At 38.8% G+C, this 19,911-nt stretch overlaps 2 protein-coding genes across 9 annotated transcripts in view; one reads left to right on the top strand and one right to left on the bottom strand.

The window, feature by feature from the left end:
* The first annotated feature begins 151 nt into the window (after positions 1-151).
* On the top strand, positions 152-5,766 carry DNAJC9 (DnaJ heat shock protein family (Hsp40) member C9). Of its 2 annotated transcripts, none has more exons than XM_053909541.1 (5): positions 152-1,525; positions 1,699-1,839; positions 2,459-2,620; positions 4,546-4,632; positions 5,004-5,766. In XM_053909541.1, the coding sequence occupies exons 1-5, from the start codon at positions 1,346-1,348 to the stop codon at positions 5,121-5,123; spliced, it is 690 nt and encodes a 229-aa protein (XP_053765516.1). In that variant the 5' UTR covers positions 152-1,345; the 3' UTR covers positions 5,124-5,766. The 2 variants fall into 2 exon arrangements, with proteins under 2 accessions (XP_053765516.1, XP_019300065.1); XM_019444520.2 differs by having other exon boundaries at positions 2,366-2,620.
* A 1,131-nt stretch (positions 5,767-6,897) lies between these two features.
* Positions 6,898-19,911, bottom strand: part of FAM149B1 (family with sequence similarity 149 member B1) — an 86,488-nt gene continuing 73,474 nt past the window's right edge. For 2 of the 7 annotated variants that reach the window (XM_019444515.2, XM_053909540.1), the window contains exons 8-14: positions 18,515-18,639; positions 16,816-16,922; positions 13,109-13,333; positions 12,297-12,359; positions 11,685-11,808; positions 11,313-11,438; positions 8,391-8,768 (exon numbers count right to left, since the gene is read on the bottom strand). In XM_019444515.2, coding sequence (XP_019300060.2) covers positions 8,574-8,768; positions 11,313-11,438; positions 11,685-11,808; positions 12,297-12,359; positions 13,109-13,333; positions 16,816-16,922; positions 18,515-18,639 — 965 coding nt within the window. In that variant the 3' untranslated portion in view covers positions 8,391-8,573. Of the gene's footprint in view, positions 7,594-8,390; positions 8,769-11,312; positions 11,439-11,684; positions 11,809-12,296; positions 12,360-13,108; positions 13,334-16,815; positions 16,923-18,514; positions 18,640-19,911 lie in introns of those variants that run through there. The other 5 variants (XM_019444512.2, XM_019444514.2, XM_019444513.2 and 2 more) reach the window with 5 other exon arrangements.

The following is a 19,911-nucleotide window of genomic DNA, read 5'->3' as shown; positions in this document are numbered from 1 at the left end:
ATTTATAGAGGAGATACTAAAGGGCTATCAAGGTACCAATTTATTTTATTCTCTGGGTTTTGTATTCTGAGGACAGTTACCAGCCATCTCATTATGGCATCATCAAGTCTGTCCATCATCATAATGATGTCCATTATGGCATCATCAAGGGTGTCACTGGTTGGCCTCCCTTGCTTTGAGGGAACTTTGAAGGCAGAGAAGGCCAAGAAGAACTGCCTACCTGGATTTGATCTGGAATCTGGGAATGAGAAATGCTATGAAAACCATGGGAACTCTGGAAGTTAAAGATAATAATCCACTTTGGAGAGTTCAAGATCTTTGGGTAAACTGTAATTGTAGATCAGAGGAGAATGATTCTGAAAAGTATTGACCAGCAAGGGGAACTGCTGGGAAATGAGTTAAGCTAAGGTATTATTTTGAGCTACTGAGTTTCTGCCAACTCAAGTATTCACTTTGTGCTTTGGTTTATCCTTTGCCTAAGATCTGTATACACACACTTCCTGTGTGAGCTCATCCTGTCCCTGATTTCCAAGGTTATCTCAAGCTCTAGCCTTGTTTTGGATCTCCTGACACAGTTTCTTACCATCTTCTAGTTGATTGCATCAAATTCAACATGCTCAAACCCAGCTTTGCACTTTAGAAAGCATTAAAAAAAAAAAAAAAAAAGCTTTTTCTTCAGCATCTTTATTTTTACTAAGATGAGGGTTTGGGTCACGTTACCTTCACCAAAGTGAAAGGTAAATGGGAATGATTCTGTAATAAACGTTAGAGTTAAAAGACCGGTATTTTGTGCTTTTGGTTTAGGGTTTTTTTTCTTGCAGGAATCGAGGGAAAGCCCTTACCCAGCAGTCCCAGCCTGTAGGTTGCAAAATTATTGGGTCTGCGCGTTCTGTGTACTCCTGTCTGGATCGTTGAACCATGTCAAATTGCCAAATGTCAATGCTAATGCAGTTTTTTACATTAAAAAGGCAAACAAAACAGCAATATATAGATTCGAGTAGTATGGACCTGCCATATATTAAATAAGCTTATGCGTTGGGACACTGGGGAGAAGATAGGCGCCAGATTTCCTGAGTAAGGGGAGGAGGGCATCCTGGCACTGGGCGGTAAAGGCTAACCACGCGGAAGGAGGTTCCCACAGCAGCTCCCTCTAGACTGGCCACGCCCTCGTGTTGCAGCCGCCGTAAAGTGCGGCGTCCTGGCCACACCCCTCCGGCGCTTCTTGTGACGCAGTCGCCCTGGGTATTTTTGCGCGGGAAAAGGAGGCAGTTCGGAGCGCTAGGCAGTGTGGCCGGAACCGGCAGTTTTTGCGGAGTTTGCAGCTCGCTCCCTGCCCTTACTGGCCATGGGGCTGCTGGAGCTGTGCGAGGAAGTGTTCGGTACTGCCGACCTTTATCGAGTGCTGGGCGTGCGGCGCGAGGCCTCGGACAGCGAGGTCCGGCGCGGCTACCACAAGGTGTCTCTGCAGGTGCACCCGGACCGGGTCGGCGAGGACGACAAAGAAGACGCCACCCGCCGTTTCCAGGTACGTGAGTCCCCGCTCCACTGGCCTCCTGGGTTTCTCTTGGTCTTTTGGCCGACTGGCCCCGCCCCAGCGGAGTGCGCCCAGCCGGGTCTGGCTTTTTCTAATCTTTAGTTCTTAAGCGCGGTTTCAGTGAGGAATGCAGAGGGTGACTTTTGGATGCTCTTTCCCCACAGATCCTCGGGAAAGTCTATTCTGTTCTGAGCGACAAAGAGCAGAGAGCACTGTACAATGAGCAGGGAACAGTGGACGAAGATTCTGATGTGCTCAACCAAGATCGGGACTGGGAGACGTATTGGAGATTACTTTTTAAAAAGGTAGAGGACTCTGGAGATTTCTCTGTGACTGTTCATTCATTCGACAAACGTTTATTGAATGCCTTTAAGGCATTGCATTTTGTGTTGTATAGGAATGAGGAATTTGTTTCATCTCAAAATACAGATATATACACACATACAAGCAAGCATTCCTCAGGAGATACAAAGAATAAATCTATTTAAATGAGCCTTTACTGTTGATGTGGAGCGATTGTAGTGAAAAAGGTAGTTTAATATTTACGAGATAGTGCTTCATTGTACATATCCACATGTAAGTCTCGAGTTTTCCCGGGAGACTTCACTTAAAATTTCCTGGTCTGTAATTTAGTAGTTGTGAAGGTGGAGCAGGGAGAACTCTGGAAAAGCTTTGGCATAGAAAACGTGGTTCCTTGCAACAATTTCAACTCAAGCAGCTGTTGTACTTGGGGGGAAATATTTCAACACCTAAATCTAGTTTTACTAGTATGCTTTTTATTTATTTAAAATAAAATTGTCAGTTAAAGCTAAAGTATATGTCTCTGTTCAGATATCTCTAGAAGACATTCAAGCTTTTGAAAAGACATACAAAGGTTCTGAAGAAGAGCTGGCAGATATTAAACAGGCCTATTTGGATTTCAAGGGTGACATGGATCAGATCATGGAGTCTGTGCTGTGTGTGCAGTACACAGAGGAACCCAGGATAAGGAACATTATTCAGCAAGCCATTGATGCTGGCGAGATCCCATCCTATAATGCCTTTGTCAAAGAATCGAAGCAAAAGATGAATGCAAGAAAAAGGAGGGTAAGATTTTGAACGCAATTTATTATTTATATCCTGATTGCTTCCGAAGAGAATATGAGAGTATTTACAATAACAAATATATAGATTACTGAAATGCGAATCAGGGTTAACTTATTAAGTAGTGGTTGTCTAATGAAATGAGCATGCCAGCTCATCAAGAGAAACTTTTTTTCCCTAGTATGTTGTGGTCAACAGGATTTTACTATGTGTATGGTTTAACTAATATCTTTTCTTTTAAACTAATATCATCTTAACACAAATATTCTTTATTCCTCAAGAGATAAATTAATGGAGTCCAGACACATAGGTTAGATGGTGGTTCTCACTCAGTTAAGGGATGGGGAGAGGATGACAGAAACTTTTGGGGAGGGGGGGCACTGTGTCTTGTTAATACAGATTTTCTTTTGCCCTTGCCCAGACTGATTCTTGAGTTAGGCCTAGAATATATATTTCTATACAAACGATTCAGTTTATTTTGATGCAACTGTATTCCCAAACACACTTTGAGAGAAACACTATTGTGGGGAACCCAGGATTGTGGCCTCTGTACCTTACTATACTGTGGCATTGGTAAAGGGAGGGTTGATGGCAGGGGAAGGTAATTTAGGAACAGCTGAGATTCTGGGAGGGAGTGGATTCAAGGTAGCAAACATCTGTGTGTCTGGTCTTCTGGGGTAGTAACCATTGCCTCAACCTGGATTTCCTAATGGGAGCTCTGTGGAAAGTAGACAGTGTAAGATTTGGAGGTGGAAGTAGGTCTGCAGCTTTGATACAAGATACATACCAGGGGTGAGCTCGTGTGTGTGTGTGTGTGTGTGTGTGTGTACATATTTGTTGAGCAAGGTGGAATGTGTATCAAGGTTATCATTTTGGGGGTGCCTGGCTTGCTTAGTCAGTAGAGCATGCTACTCTTAATCTCAGGGTCATGAGTTTAAGCCTCATGTTTGACATGGAGCCTACTTTAAAAAGTAATAGTATTAATCATTTGGGCTCATAGGCTATATCTGTTTAGGCTCAAGTTGACCGTTTAAGTTGGTAATAATTTTCTCTGGTGAAATTGAGCACAGCTGTATCCAGTAATAGGATATTGGCTTGAGAAACTTCCCTAGAATTGGGGGATGGGGGATGGTATAGTTTTGAGAGAGACTCCACCAAACCTGGGGAGTGGGTACACAGTATTAAAAGACAGAAATAGAATACAAGGACTGAAAGTAGAGCATGGAAACTCTTTTTATTGGAATAACAAAATCCTAATGTATCATCATTCCCAGTATTAATGGTGTTCATTGTTACTTAGAAAATTTGCCGGGGTTTGGGACCTGTTATAGTGTTAGTTGTTGCCCTGAAATAAAGAACAAACTCATTAACCTTTCTCAAGATATTCTTGTTGTATTTTGGAATCAGTGCCCTAGGAAAATTTGGCAGAAGGTGGCTTTGAAATCAGGTAAAGAAAGGTTAAAACTGAGTTTGTTAGTATTTGTTCTGACTACTTGGGAATTTTAAGCCAGGGTTACTCTCAAGGCTACCACAAGTCACATGTAAAAAGTGGGTTTCCAGAGGAGAGGAATCTGAGATGCCTGTATCTTGACAACATTTTTGAGGGCATCCTTGGTTAAATGACCTTTCCTAGTTCTAGTGTTTTGTTTTCATTCTTACCACCTTGTGGCTTATGAATACCAAACTACTTGCTACCCCTAGCTAGTAGAAATGAGGGAAACTCAGAAATGTTTATTGGAATCAGAGGATCTACTGCATGCTGTCAGCTGTTTTGTCTTTTAATGAATGACATATTTATGTAATTGTGTCCTTTTAACCTGTATAATCCTCAAATTGAAAGGTTATTAATAGATTTGGTGTTGGGAAAGAGGGTATGTTTTTAGTATATGCTAAGTTTCCATGGAGTCTCATGTGAGTTTCTGTTTTAGGCTCAGGAAGAGGCTAAAGAAGCAGAAATGAGCAGGAAGGAGTTGGGCCTTGATGAAGGAGTAGATAATTTGAAAGCAGTCATTCAGGTAAACTTGACAGGTTGTCTTTAAAGGTTGTCACCACTTTCGTGTTCTGATTCCTTCTGCTAATATTTTCATTATAGTGTATATATGATGTTGTGGATATTTTGTTTTCTTTTAAGACATAATTTGCATACCATGCATACCATGTTTTCATTTTTTTAAAGTGCACAATGCAGTGGCTTTTAGTATATTCATCAAGTTGTATAACTGTCAGCACTAATTCCAGAACATTCTCATCGCCTTAAAAAGAAATCCCTTGCTCATTAGCAGTCATTCACCCATTCTCCCTTCCACCAGCCCTTGGCAACCACTGAGTACTTTTGTCTCTGGATAGCCTTGTGTTTTGAAAGCTTGTGTTTTAACTTCTTAAACAGAGCAGACAAAAGGATCGGCAAAAGGAAATGGACACTTTTCTGGCTCAGATGGAAGCAAAGTACTGCAAACCTTCTAAACGAGGAGGGAAAAAAACGCCTCTCAAGAAAGAAAAGAAATAATGGAATTTTCTCTTCAAAAGTCTTTAAGTGTTAATTGGTGCCCTTACAGGCAAGGTACAGTCAAGATTTGAAGACAAAAGTCAACCCTGCCCTTGAGAAAAATTGTCCTTCCAGCCTAGATTATTCAGATCAATTCTGTAAACCACGCAGAATCTCTCAACCTGATTTTAGGAACCCTAGAAATCCCCTGACATTCTTTGAGGTCCTGTATGAAGGAGTTTAGTGGTGATTTTTGAGGGAATGGGGGTGAGTGGTGTATTCCTGACAGCACTTGCTTCTATGGGTCTTCTGTGCAAGAAACTCTTATCTGGAATGTGGGTCTGTCCCATATAGCCTTTAGCAGTTGTCATTTTGGCACACAAGAGTGTGCACACAGCTGCAGAGTATTCGAAGTGATGTGTGTGTTTATTAGAACAGTAACTCTACCTGGCTAGAAAGCCTTCAAAACACTTGCTGGACATCTGTCTTTCACATATTTGCGAGTTTACTTTCGGGCTTAATATTCTTGAATAGATCCCCTTTCCTTTTTGTTTTACTCAACCAGCTTTTGTACTCTGCTTGAAGTGTAGGAGAAACATGTTCAGATTACCTCAGGCATCTTTGTAAGACTTAATACCTGATGAAATAAACAGGTTAAAAAGGACTATTAAGTTGTGGGGCCTTTTAAATGATCTATGTGATCATTTAAAAATCTGTGATCTAGAGAAACTATGGAAGGTGCGTAGAGAAGAGGGAAGAAAAATAATCCTAGTCAGCTTATTTATAGTAGGTAGTCTGGTTTAAGTATCATAAACAGAAGTTGTCCTACCTGTAACTGTTGAGTGTTCTTAGGTTGTTTGTTTCCTCATCTATAAAAGGGTGAGGGAATTGGGCTAAGTGACTTCTTCAGAGGTGTCTTCTGACTCTCTACATTTGAAAGGCAGACCATCTTGATCCCGTGGTTTGTTACTATGCACTCATGGTATTGATTTGTGAGAAAAGTACAGGTTTTTACTAATTTAGTCAGACCGGTATATAGTCATTGGAATATATGGAAATTTTTTTAGCAATTGTTTAACTTAATATCTCTGATTTGTAGACTTACGTATCCAATACCATATGCATAACACAGCCCTTCTGTTACTGAGCTTTATGTATGATAACTGAGGTAAGCACATGAAACACTTTCAGTTTGTGATTACACACAGGTTAAAAAATACTCTTTAATTGTGTTGGAAATATAATTTAAGGCAGGTTGTTCAAAGAATCTGTCTTCTTTATATGATAGCATTAGTACACCTTGATATAATAAAAAAAATACCCCTATTTATGGTCACTTGAATTTATCCACTCTGAAGATTAACAATAAGATTTAAAACTTATAGGGTCATCAAAATTAAAGTTCAATGAAATTTAAATAAAATAAATTTAAGCCATAGTTAAAACCTGCATTATGCTGCATTTATGAATGTCTTCCAAAAAAAAGTCCATGGTGAAATCAGAAGAATGTTGAAGTTTTCTACTTCTGCTCTTAGGATATGTTTATACTAGACCAATTACCAGAGTTTCTGAAATTTTAAGGCATTGCTGGCTTACCAGCAGATTCTATAAATTTTCAAGTTGACTTAGAACTTAAGAAGAAAATCTGATAAGGTGAATTTAATAGTTTAAAAAAAAATATATAACCACTAGAGTCCTTTAAGAAGAAAAGAAGCATAATCTGATATCAAGTAGGCATTGTGAGGTTGAGCTGTCCTGTCTGAAAATATATATACATTATGACTTATTAAATAAGTTACTTTAAACCAGTGTTCAACATTTATGTCTTTATTACTCACCCCTTCCATACCTCTTTGCCTAGAAGATTGGACATCTAAAGAGAAAGCTTTAGGAATAACATCTGTTTGATGAGTAGCTCAGAGTTTTGACAGAACTGTCTCCTAAAAATGCCTTAAAAATGAGTACAACTCTCCAGAAATTCATACAAGTGGAAGTGTTCTGAAGCCAGTGATATAGCTTCATGTTATCAAACAATCATTTGCTGCTTTTTGTGTATGTATAGTCTTCATAGACTCTTACAGAATCCTATAATTGAACTGATCATCATTAACAGACAACATGAGCAGTGATTTGGGGATAATTATTCATTTGTTACATTTTTGGATACAAATTCTGCTGTCCAGTGGAGTAGGTTAACTTAATGCTGAAAGAAGATGGTAACTGGAAAAAGAGTACCCATGTAATCTTTGGCGGATATTCTTTTTTTTTTCCTCAGTCAGTTACACCAGATTAACACTTCATGAAGATGGTTTTAAGTTCTTTTGTATACAAGCTTTGCATCACAAGATGACTGGACACTGATTCATGAAATTCTCTCACGTGTTCCCTGCAGCCTGAAGCAGGTTCTTCTATTTGCCCTATGGTCCCTGCTTGGTTCTAGAGACTGGTCCACCTCTGTTTTGGGATTTTGTAGACCCATGTAACTGAGGACCTGTCAGACAAAGATGACATCATAAAGTAACATTAGTAGACATTTTAGATTTGGTAATCTCAAATTTATATCTAAGGGCTTTTTTGCTCCAATTACAGTTGGACTGAAATTTGGAGACTGGTACTAAGTAATAAAGTATATATTTACCAAGGCAGTAAGAACCACATTTACATTATTTTATCGTGTAAAACCTACAAGTCTGTATTAAGATATGAAACCTAGTTCTAGAGAAGAACCCACCAAGTAAAACAGACTAATATGTCTGTTTCACTTATCTAAATGTTATAACTGGCCATCAACATGGCTAAATGGAGTAACTATAGCTCAGAGGCAGCACTGTGTCTCTTTGAGGACTACTAATCCAAGAAAAGAATCCACTGAAAGCATTCAGAGACTGCCAAAAAATGCAAATAGGAACTGAACAAGAGAATTTACTTGGATGACAGAGATAATTTGAGGCAGATTATTTTTTAATCTTATTAACAGGAAACATTTCAACTGCTTAGTACTTCCATATTTCACCTACAGCATAATGAGAATGACCCTGATGTGGTGAGAAGACCATTATAGGAAGATAACTTTTAAGTTAAGATATCCTTAAAATTTCTCCTTTCCTATGAAAATACAGTCTATAGAATATGACTTAGAAATAAAAGTTAATGGGATAGACTAAGACTCTGCATGTCTTGTCATTTTTAAATTTCTTTTCTTACCTTGGCCTAGCAGGTTAACTGACCATAGCAAGTTTATTCTACAGAAATATGGATCTATATAATAAAACCCATGCAGTGTTTGAATGTTATAAAAATGACTTATTTCACTTAAGTTTTTTAGATTGAAGAAAAGAAAGTACTATCTATTTTGCCAGAGTGGTGAGAAGTTAATTTACATATGAGAAAACGAATCTGGAACTTGGCTCTGGGCAATAGAGGTCTCCTTGATCTTTATTATATGCCATTTCCAAAGGAATTTGAGATGATTTACAGATGTTGGAAAACAAAATATAATAAAATCTGGAGGAAGGGAAAATAAACATAGAAAACAGACAAAGACAGGGTCTTAACATAGCCACATAGTAAAATAAGATCAATGGTCCCACCTGTCACTGCAGATCCCCTACCAGGTGGGGCCTGATGAGGATACTCAGCAACACACGAATGATATTGTGTATCTGGCTGCAAAACAGAAAAGATGAGACACTTCTTACAATGGGACTTCCCCCAAAGGATGTATGTTAGTAGGTTTACAAAGGAATACCTTGAAATCAGACAGCAATGTAAATGGCATTGTCTGCCAGCTGAGGGACAAGTTGGTTGAGTGCACTCTTGTATTTCAAGTAAAGAATCCCAAGCCGGGGACCTACAAAGCCATTTGTTAACTTGTAAGAATTTTTAAGTTCTTCTTTTAAAATTTTCTTAAGTTCTAAAATTTTATTAATATGCCTTTAAGATAATTTTAGCACTTATAAGTAATCCATATGGTTTAATATTTCTCAGTATTTATAATGGCTGTCAAGGGAATTTTATCTAATTTAGACTGCCTGCTGACTAAAGTTTAAAACAACAGAACAGAGCCTTTTCAGCAACATTAAAACACCCATGACTTTATCTCCATACTTGAAATGTGACTCTCAGTATGAAGTTCAAACATTTCAAAATCACTCTGATAATTTAAAATTTTTAAGATATGATTAAAACCCTGAAATGTAAATATCAAAAACAACAACAACAACAACAACAAAAAAACCTATCAATGCCATCCTGCTGGGGCTTCTGGAATAAAAAACATCCCTCTCAGTTCCCTGTCAGAGCACTGGAATCAAGACATTTCAGGAACCTTTTTTTGGTGAAGCCCCATTTTTTTTTTTTTACTGGGGTCACCAAACTTCCTTTCTTCAGAGGGCCAGAAAGTAGATATTTTAGGCTTTGTGGTACGTACTGCTAGAAACTGCTCAACTCTGCTGTTAGAGTGGGAAAGCAGTCATAGATGGTACATAAGTGAATGAGTATGGTAGCTCTCCTGTAATAACTTTATTTACAAAAGCAGACTAACTTTTGTGGTGAGCTAAATGGTCCATAAAAATAGTTTGTTCACCTGTAGGAGCAGAGTGCTAGTCTGGAAGTGCCAAGCCGGGGACTCAGTTATAATGCTCTCAGTTACATCGAGCAACTAGCTGATCTCCCTTTGCATGACAGCAAACTGGGAAAGACACAGCTAAGGTAAGAAATTCTTACTTTTATTGTTATAAACATCAGAAAAAGAAGAAACTGAAAATTATATATAAATGTTTTATAGAGAATCTAGCTGTAGAATATAATCATGGAACACTGCTTTAACAAGTGCCCTGAATCAAATTATGAGAGGACAGATTTAATAGCGGTTCTCAAACTTTTCTAGAGTTCACATTGAGTAAGAATCAGAAATGCTCACATTTCCCTTTAGGTCATGTTTTGGTGAATCTCCCCCTAAATAAAGTCTCCTAAGGTCTGTTGAGTTCAAGTGTCCCTTCCTGCAGCTGCTGCCAAAATTTATGTCCACTTGGAACCTGTGGATAGGACTATTTGGAGATAGAATTTCTGCAGATGTCATCAAGATAAGGTGAGGTCATATTGGACTAGGGTCAGCCATAAATTCAATGATTGGTATCTTCATAAGACGGAAATCTGGACAAAGACACAGGGAGGAAGGCTGTGTGAAGGCATAGGTGAAAACTGGAGTGATGCAGCTGCAAGGCAAGGACGGCCAGGGACTGCTAGAGTCCACCAGAAGCCAAGAAGAGATGAGAAGATCCTCATCCATAGATCCTGTAGTGGGAGCATTGTTCTGCTGACACCTTGATTTTGAACTTCTAGGCTCTGGAACTGATAGAATAAATTTCTGTTGTTTTAAGCCACCCAGTCTATGGTAATTTGTTACGGTAGCCCTAGGAAACTAATACAACATCCCAGTAATTTATTGTTCTCACCACTCTTTCAGTGGAGGATTGTATATTGCTTTAGGCTGATACAGTTCAAAGCTTATGAGTTAGAATAAGTGGGCTTCAAATAGCACCGTCCTGAAAACTGGTATAAGATGTGAGGCCTCTGGCTCCTGGGCACTGAGTGTGGCCCCATTCACTTCCCGAGGCTCTTCATGCCCTCTTGCCACAAAGATCAGGTGGGGCTGAGCTCCTGGCCTACAGTTGGGCAAGGTCAGTGCATGGCCTCCACTCCCAACTCAGTTTTCCTATTTGCTTAAAAGGCTAGTAAATGCACATTAAATGGTAATGTAAGCATCTCAAACATCAAAGAGTTGACTTCTATTTTTTTTAGGTGAGTTACCTATCCATCAGTCCACATCATAATCTGATACCAGTTCTGGTGTAACTCTGTAAGGGCAGTGTTAGAGAATGAGTTATGCTGATCTGATATGCACTGGAGTTTAACATTTTTTTTGTTGGTTTATTCTCAGAAATATTTAATATTTAACAATTTAAATTGTTTAGAATTTGTGACTCATGTATAAGGCATTTTAACTTATTCTTTTTATGAGTTGAATAAGTGGCAGAGACCAGTTAGAATTTCAAAAAAATGTACTACTAATGCTATTTTTATTATTAAGAACCTCAGCTTTTATTCTTGGAGTTGATTAAGCTACTACATTAAATCTTAAGTCTGCCAGACTAGTTTTTTTAATTTTCTTTCCCCAACTGTCAAGACCATAGAAGTATGTCGCTTTACCAAAAATGACTGAGTAGTGTTGGGCCTGGAGAAAAAGTCAGGTAAAAGGAGCCTCTCCTGGGGCTGCTGATGGTTAGGCTCATCCACCACTGCACTTCGAGCTCGATTGGAGTCACCATGGGTTTTCTGCAGAGGAGACAAAAATTACAAGAAACAGTTAATTTGTAGTGAGAGCTGTACATGGCCTACATCACCCCAGGTAGGTATGATAACTGCAGGCCAAGCAGCTCCAATTCCATTGTCATAAATTAGGATTCAGTTTGTACTTTTGACAAAATGCAGTATAAATCAAGACCAGAACATGGATCCTGCACAATTGCTGGCCCTGAGGTCTCATAAGCACATGGAAAAGGCAATAGGAGAAAGACCTACCGTTTGCCTTTGTGACCCCACAGTGCTTAAGGGTTCCACTTCAGCTGTGCCAATAGGTGGCAGGAGATTGTTTCGACTCAGGGGCATTGGTGAGGGAGAGGAGAGTGAGTCCGCCGCTCCTGGACTGCAGATCCCACCAGCAAACACCAAGATAGGAAAGCATAAAGTTACAACAATACAAGAGAACTAATTAGAACCAAAGAAATGAAGGAGATGAGTTAATGTCATGCACAGATGCTTTAAACTGTTTATGTTTTTACGTAAAGAAATCTCAGTGAAAGGATTTTGGAAAATCAGAGTTTGGTTTTTTTTTTTCATAGTATTTTCATAGTATTTTTCTTAGTATTTTCTGATTTTTGTTGAAACTTTATCCTGGGCACACAGCATAAGTTGAGCTCTTTGTGAAATTTTCCCTGTCTGGTGTTAACACTGCATGGTGTTAACCTGTTATGGATTTGTAATTTCGTATCTGATGGAATTCTCCACAGTTCTGGGCCTTTTGATTGTCCTTTTCACTAATAACAGTAGTCCTCCCTTATCCACACTCATCCTCAATAAATTTAATCTATAGCTGTATCAGTATCAACATCAACATAATAAAATAGTTCTCACCAGGTGAGAAGAACCCTGGTGTCATGAAAGATTTGTGGTCGGTATAGACATCTCTTACTGAATCTATGGGGACAAATTAAAACAAATTGAAAAATCAAAGTCCACGAATGACATGTTGGGAGAGAAGCATAGTGACATATGCTTAATTTAGAAGCTGAATTCAAAACACAGTTATAGCCATATTACCTCATACCCTTGATCATAGACTTAGAATCAAACATCCTAATATGTTTTATGAATCAACAACTAATGAGAGAATTTTATTTAAAAAATTGGCTTCTAAATATTTTTTGCATTATGAGGCTCAAAGTGAAGTAAGGGTAGGAAAAGGGAAGAGAATATGTTTAGTGTTATTTCCTAAGAAGTGCTAAGGTTTATTTTTCCTGGCATGTAGGCAAGTACTTATCTGAGGTTAAAATGTTATCATTGTCAGTAGAATAAGCAGATCCCAATGGTACAGAATAATATTCAGAGGATCTATTATTTTGGGATGAGTTTCACTGAACATATACCCACTAAGGAAGATGTTTAATAAGATACATATGTTTTATTCTTTAGATAAGTGTCACTGAAGTATTCTAGCCATTCATTTGTAGAAATATAAATCTTAAGCTAGACTAACAGAAAGATCCAATAACCGTATTATATTCAAATGTAACCACATATTTTCTATATTGAATTTAAACAATCATGAGAATATGTAATGATTAATTTCTAAGCATATATTTTAATGCTACATTTAAATTCATTCTGTTCATAAAATTCTTCATTAGTTTTATCACAGTTTCCAAAAATTCTGCTTTGAAACCTACACTCGGGATCCTCTGAGGATTTCTTCCACAGGCCTTGGCGTTCCAGCGCGTGAATGGCTTGTGCTGATGGGATGAAGCGTACGTGGTGGGGGATTGCGTCTCCTGGCGGACTGCACTGTGTATGACAGAGCTGATGTACTAAGCTCCAGGGCTCGATTCGGCCAATTTCGGGTTGAAAGGATGGTACTGGATCCAGGTCTCATAAGTAGCTTGTCATCAAGATCTCTAGTGGCCAAATCAGAAACCCACAATGAAATCAGAATTGCTATGTATAGAGAAACAGGACTCAAAAGCTTAGAGTGTAAAATACATTCAAGGGAGAAAAAGGCAAAGTAATCTAGTTTATACAAACTACATAATCTAGTTCAGGCATAAGAATGTGTTCTGTTTTTTTTTGTTTTTGTTTTTTTTTTAAGTTTATTTATTTTGAGAGAGAGCAAGCAGGGGAGGAGTAGACAGAGGGGAGGAGAGGGAGAATCCCAAGCTGGCTCCACATCGTCAGTGCGGAGCCTGATGTGGGGCTTGAACTCACGAACCGTGAGATCATGACCTGAGCCAAAACCAAGAGTCGGATGCTTAACCGACTGAGCCACCCAGGCACTCTGAGAATGTGTTCTTAAAAGGACATCATTTTAGTCATACAAGTAATTTAATAGAATAGAGATTTGGGAAAGCAAATCCATTATTCACCTGCCAAGACCATGACTTCTTCAGTTACAGTGAAGGCCAACCTGAGGAGTACCTACACTAGAGTGCTTCCCGAAAGTTTACCTCAGGGAATGAGATCCCCACCATATTTGAGGCATTCTTTGTGCCAAAGGAAAGACTTAGTTGAAAGGCAAATATTGCTGCTTGGAAGCAACGTGGCACCGGTGTGGCTCCCACTCAAAGATTAAAATGCTGAGCTCGTGGGGCGCCTAGGTGGCTCAGGCCGTTAAATGTCCTACCTTGGCTCAGGTCATAATCTGTCAGTTCGTGGTTCGAGCCCTGCATCGGGCTCTGTGCTGACAGCTCAGAGCCTGGAGCTTGCTTTGGATTCTGTGTCTCCCTCTCTCTTCCTCTCCCACTTCTGCTCTCTCAAAATAAATTTAAAAATTTAAAAAAAAAAAATGCCACGCTTGTTGGAGCCTGCGGGGGTAGGGGTTTGGGTTCCTTGGAAAGCTGGAAGCAGGTAAAAGGTCCAGAGCCTCCTGCTGCCCAGGGCACTAGGACTACAGAAGATCTCTATTTGCATAAGCAACTGAAATAACACTTTCTGTAAGTACTCGGATAAGTAAAATATCATGCCGAAACAGTTCAGTAGTTTAAACTTTGCCCTACAGATTTGGGGGTTTTTATTTTGTTTTTTTAAAACATAGGAGAGACATTTGTGCTATAAGACACCTAGGAGAGCATTTGGACAAGGAAATGGAGGGAAAGTGAAAGAATTAAGCTCTACCACATGCTCTTTTGGCTTTCAACAAGTTTCTCAAACTTTCAGGCCCTTTGATGTCTTGTTGTGCAAACTATACCTTAGTGTTTGGAGGACTGTGAAGAGGAAATACCCATCAAGGAATGGACTAAACCTTGAGCATTACTCACAAGAGATCTTGCTGGTCTTCCTGCCTCCCTAACCATTCACTTATTAGCCTTTCCACACCCAAACTCCTTTCCATTACAGAAGCTTTAGGCCTTAAGTGCTCTATGCTTATCTTTATTTTGTCTTTTGGACTACTCATTTATAATTCTGGATTCAGTATCACCTCTAGCCAAGTGACTTCTAGATCACCTTCCAAAGGTGACCTCTTTGATGTTGCCAGTGAGATGGCCTGGCATTATAAACTCAACACACCCCAAACCAAATTCATCTTTATCCCACAACAAGTTTCCCTTGAAACAAGTTTCCCTTCTCAGAGTTGACTTTGGTTCTTCTATTTTTATAGAATCTGATTTCTTTTACAGTAGCTCCTAAAATATTCCATTCCTTTCTTATCTTTTGCTACAACTTGAGTACAGACTTTTAGTAGCTCATGCTTGAACACACACACACACACACACACACACACACACATACACACACATGCACACACACATGTATATATAGACACACACATATATAATTCTTATTTTTTTTAGCTTTTTTTTTTTAACGTTTATTTATTTTTGAGACAGAGAGAGACAGAGCATGAACAGGGGAGGGGCATAGAGAGAGAGACACACAGAACCCGAAGCAGGCTCCAGGCTCTGAGCCATCAGCCCAGAGCCCGACGCCGGGCTCGAACTCACAGACCGCAAGATTGTGACCTGAGCTGAAGTTGGACGCTTAACTGACTGAGCCACCCAGGTGCCCCTTTCTTTTAGTTTTTTAATGTGTTTTATTATTTTTGAGAGCGATAGAGTGCAAGTAGGAGAGGGGCAGAGAGAGAGGGAGACACAGAATCTGAAGCAGGCTCCAGGCTCTGAGCCGTCAGCACAGAGCCCAATGTGGGGCTCGAATCCACAAGATGTGAGATCATGACCTGAGCCAAAGTTGGACGCTTAACCGACTGAACCACCCAGACGCCCCCCCCCCCTTTTTTTAAGTAATCTCTCCACCCCAGCATGGGGCTCGAACTCACAATCCCAGGATAAAGAGTTGCATGCTCTTCTCACTGAGCTACTCAGGTGCCCCTTGAATCCCTATGTTAATTAGACTCTTTACCTTCAGTTCCTCCTGCTTCAATCTGTGTTCTGCTGTGAAATCTATCTTTCAGATTCCTGATTTAAATATATGTGCTCCCAACTGAATCATACATTGCTGGCAGAAGTGTCAAATGGTGTAATTAGCTTTGGCAAACTATGGCAGTTTCTTATAAAATTAAACATATACTTGTCCTATGACACGGTCTACATACTGACCCAAGAAAAATGAGGCCATAGGTCTACAAAAAAAAAAGACCTGTGCAAGAATGTTTATAGTGCCTTTAAGCATAACAGCCCCGATCTGGAAACACCTCAGGTGTTCACTAACAGGAGAATGGAAAATGAATTGTGATGTATTCTTACAGTAGAATCTTACTTGGCAATAAAAGAGAAGATCATGTGCAACAACATAAATGGATCTCAAAAACATGGCATTCAAAACCCCCAGTCTGGTCCCAGCCTTCATCAATTTCATAGCCTTTTTTCCCACTAATTACACCATGATATATCTGTTTTAACTCTGAAAGATTGTCAGTGGTCTTAGGTCAGAAGCATTAAAATTGTGACCTACCTCTTCCTTTTCTCATTATAGCAAAACTGGTCTGCTTTCTCTTCTAAACAGTTCTTATTTTCTTGTTTCCAAACCTTTTCCCACACCATTCCTCCTACCTACAATAGCATTGTTGCTCTTCTCTGCTTATCCAAACTCCCATCTTTGAAGGAAAAGTTCAAACCTACAGTTACCCACCAAAATGCCTTCCTTCTTTGGGATCACCATGCATTCATTCTGGGTACCACACACTTGACATTCAGTCACAAAGATGCCCTGTATGGGTCTCTTTTTACCCATGTGTGTCTTCTCTTTCCAGTTACATTATCTGCTCCTTTAGGATGGAAACCATTTCCTTAGATGTTTTTACTTCACAAATTTCTCTGGTTGCTTGGTAGGTACTCAATATGCATATTGATCAACTGATTTAGCTTTCCTTTTATTTCTCAGTGATCTATGTAAATTCTAGAGTCTATTAAAACTTTATACTTCTTACAGTAGCTTGTCCATTAGGGAGAGATTTCTTGGTTGTAGAGGCATCCCATGGACCAAGAGACCATTCACATTTGGCTGATGACCACTTGCTGCTTGACAGAGATTCATCTACATGTCAAAAGAAAATGTTACTTGTTATTGGTCGGTGAAGATACTTGCTTGGTTTCCCAACTTTGCCGAAAGATAATATTTACAAATTAGGAGATCTGTACATTTTTCTCCTATGCCTTAACTTTTGTAATATCTTTCTCCAGTAGCCTAGCTGGGTCCCCAAGTCCACTGTTAAAATCACAAGTCAGAGTCCTTTTCTCTTCATTTTTAAATGACAGCAGGCAAGGGAAGCCTGATCAACTGAGATGAAAGCTGTTGACAGCCACTCTGATAAGGGATAGAGAACTTCATTACTATCATTATTTACATTAGAAAAGAAAACCAAAAAGAAAACAAAATATGAAACAAAAATAGGAAAAAAAAAGTAAACTCTGATGTAATCTCTTTCACCATCAAACAATCTTCTACTCTGCACAAACATACTTTCTCTTTCACTACCCTGGAGCAGTCAGCTACTGTCATTACCTAAAATCTGAAGACTTTTATTAGAAAGAGTTAATCTTATTTGTTCTAGTGTTATCAGGGTTTAATCTTCCTTGGACTGACATTGCCACCTTGAAGTGCTGTTGATTTTCTCTGTCAGATCATCAGTTCAGTGCCCTTTCTGGCTATCTCCTTTTCTGCTGTAGCATGCATTTTCCTCCTACTTTCTCTCAGGAATCTTTGAACTAACGCTTCTCTTTCCTTTGGTCACTAGCAGCCAGAAACATTTAAGTTAACTATTCATAACTTAGGGTACCTAACCCATAGTCAGACCACTTACTTAAGCATGTTAGAAGTATTTTATTACCACCAAGAACATTAGTTTACCTGGTTAAGCCACCAATGTGATAAGATATGGATGGGCCTTCCTGATTTTATTTTTATGTAACACATATGTAAATCCAGCAGGACAATATCAGCCAGTATGCCAACAAAGCAAATACTAGATCTGGTTGTAAAACTCAGGGTTGATGAGCATGGCTCAAGGATTAGAATCCCCCCACCCCCTTTTTTTTGGCCACAAGTTAACACTGAAACTACCATGTAGGAATTGGGACTAGATGAGGCGATGTGAGACCAGGTTCATCAGCCTTCTGCAAGAAATGGCTGTCCTTATGTCTGTCCACAGATTTAATTGGGACTTCTTTTTCCTTACTTTGGTTTGCTTTTTATGCCTCAGTTATTAATGAGTACTAAACACCCAAAAGGCAAAAAAGTCAACAGATTCAAATGTCAAAAATAAAAATCAGGTAGGCTGAGAGAAGAGAAAAAGGAGTCAAAATGGAGAAATTCAAAGCATAGGATGTTACCCTTTTCGTCATATCCTTTATTCTTCTCCCAAACAGACTTAGGCTAACCATATAGCTGATTCTACGTTGTGTAACTTATGGGTGACTTTTTAAAAAAGCTGACTATTAACCCTAATTAGCTATTAATTTTTTAAACTGAAATTAAACTTACAAGTGCAGAGTCACTGGATTATTGTGATAAACACATTACTGAAAAAAAGTTAAGTCATAAATAATAAAATTAAGGCAAATAACTCTAAGCAAACTTCTGGCAAGAACAGTCGTAGGTTCTCCAGTACATTCCCGTGTGGGGCTTACTGTATTTGAGGTGATGGACAGCACCTTCGACTGTGGCACTCGAGGTAAAACCAAGGGTTGTGGTTCACTCAGCACACAGGGGCTTTCTGAAACTGGTCTGGTGTTTGCAACATTACTCTCATCATCTGAACAAAGGAATAGAATCTGTTACCCATGGATATCTTCAGACCCACAACAAAACCGAAAAATAATCTTCCCTGAGAATTCATAATCTCAAGATAAGCTTCATGCATTTTTACAGCCCAACTTAATACCACCTGCATGGTTCAAAAAACAAAACAAAAACAAAAAACAACCCTCAAATTAAGTTAAGTGGTTTCCAAGGCTGGTGATACCTACTTGTACCTAGCAGAAGGAAAAACAACTCTAGAGCAAAGCTGTCCAATAGAATATTTGGAGTTGATGGAAATACTCTACATATGCACTGTCCAATATAATGGCCTCCAGCCACATGTGGCTCTAAAGCCCTTAAATCTGGCTAGTGTTATAACCAAGTAGATTTGGAAAAGAAAAAAACTACAGAAGAGAACTAGAAATGCTAAAATTAAAAACAGAATTAATAGATTAGATACTGCTGAAGACAGAATTAGTGAACTAGAAGAAAAATGTGAAGAAATAATTCTGAATTAAGCACAGAGGAAAAATGAAAAATATGAACTACACACTAAAAAGATAATTTTACTGTATGTAAATTATAACTTAATTTTTAAAATGGATAAAGAAAACCACAATGAAACTTCCTTTTAAGTGTTGTCAAAAAATTAAACATTGATTAGTAAGTACTGATGAGACTGCACACAGGAACTTGTGTACTTGTTAATGGGCATACAGAACTGGTACAATCACTTTGGATAATTTGATATTATCTAGTAAATTGATGATGCATATTATCTATGACCCAGAAAACTGTATTCCTTGGTATATACCCTAGAGGAAATCTTACACATGTGTACTAGGAGAAGTGTTCAAGATTGTTTATAGCATCATTGATCATAATTTCAAAACACTGGATTTGGGGATTTTAGCACTTCTCATCATCAGTTATAGCTCCAAAGCTCAATTCAAGATGAGGAATCATGTTTCTGAGTAGAATTGACATGCACTCTGGGTCTTCATTGTTTCTAAATCACTTCCATTATCATCATTTGGTTTCCTGCTCTGGTTTGATTCAGAGAAAGTATATCTTTTCTTGACAGAAATGTCCAGCGAAGCTTGTTTCTGCATTAGCAAATTAGGGTTAATAGTAACAATAATTATTCATTTTAATTATTAGGTTTGGTTTTAAAATATTCTTTCAAAAAAAGGGGGGTGCCTGGGTGGTTCAGTTGGTTAAGCATCTGACTCTTGATTTCAGCTCAGATCATGATCTTGTGTTTCATGGGATCAAGCCCCACATC

This window comes from Panthera pardus, unplaced genomic scaffold, assembly GCF_024362965.1.
Source record: "Panthera pardus isolate Hobbes unplaced genomic scaffold, ASM2436296v1 HiC_scaffold_22, whole genome shotgun sequence".
NCBI lineage: Eukaryota > Metazoa > Chordata > Mammalia > Carnivora > Felidae > Panthera > Panthera pardus.
The sequence above is the reverse complement of the archived record's forward strand: the minus strand, read 5'-3'. Positions and strand labels throughout refer to the sequence as shown.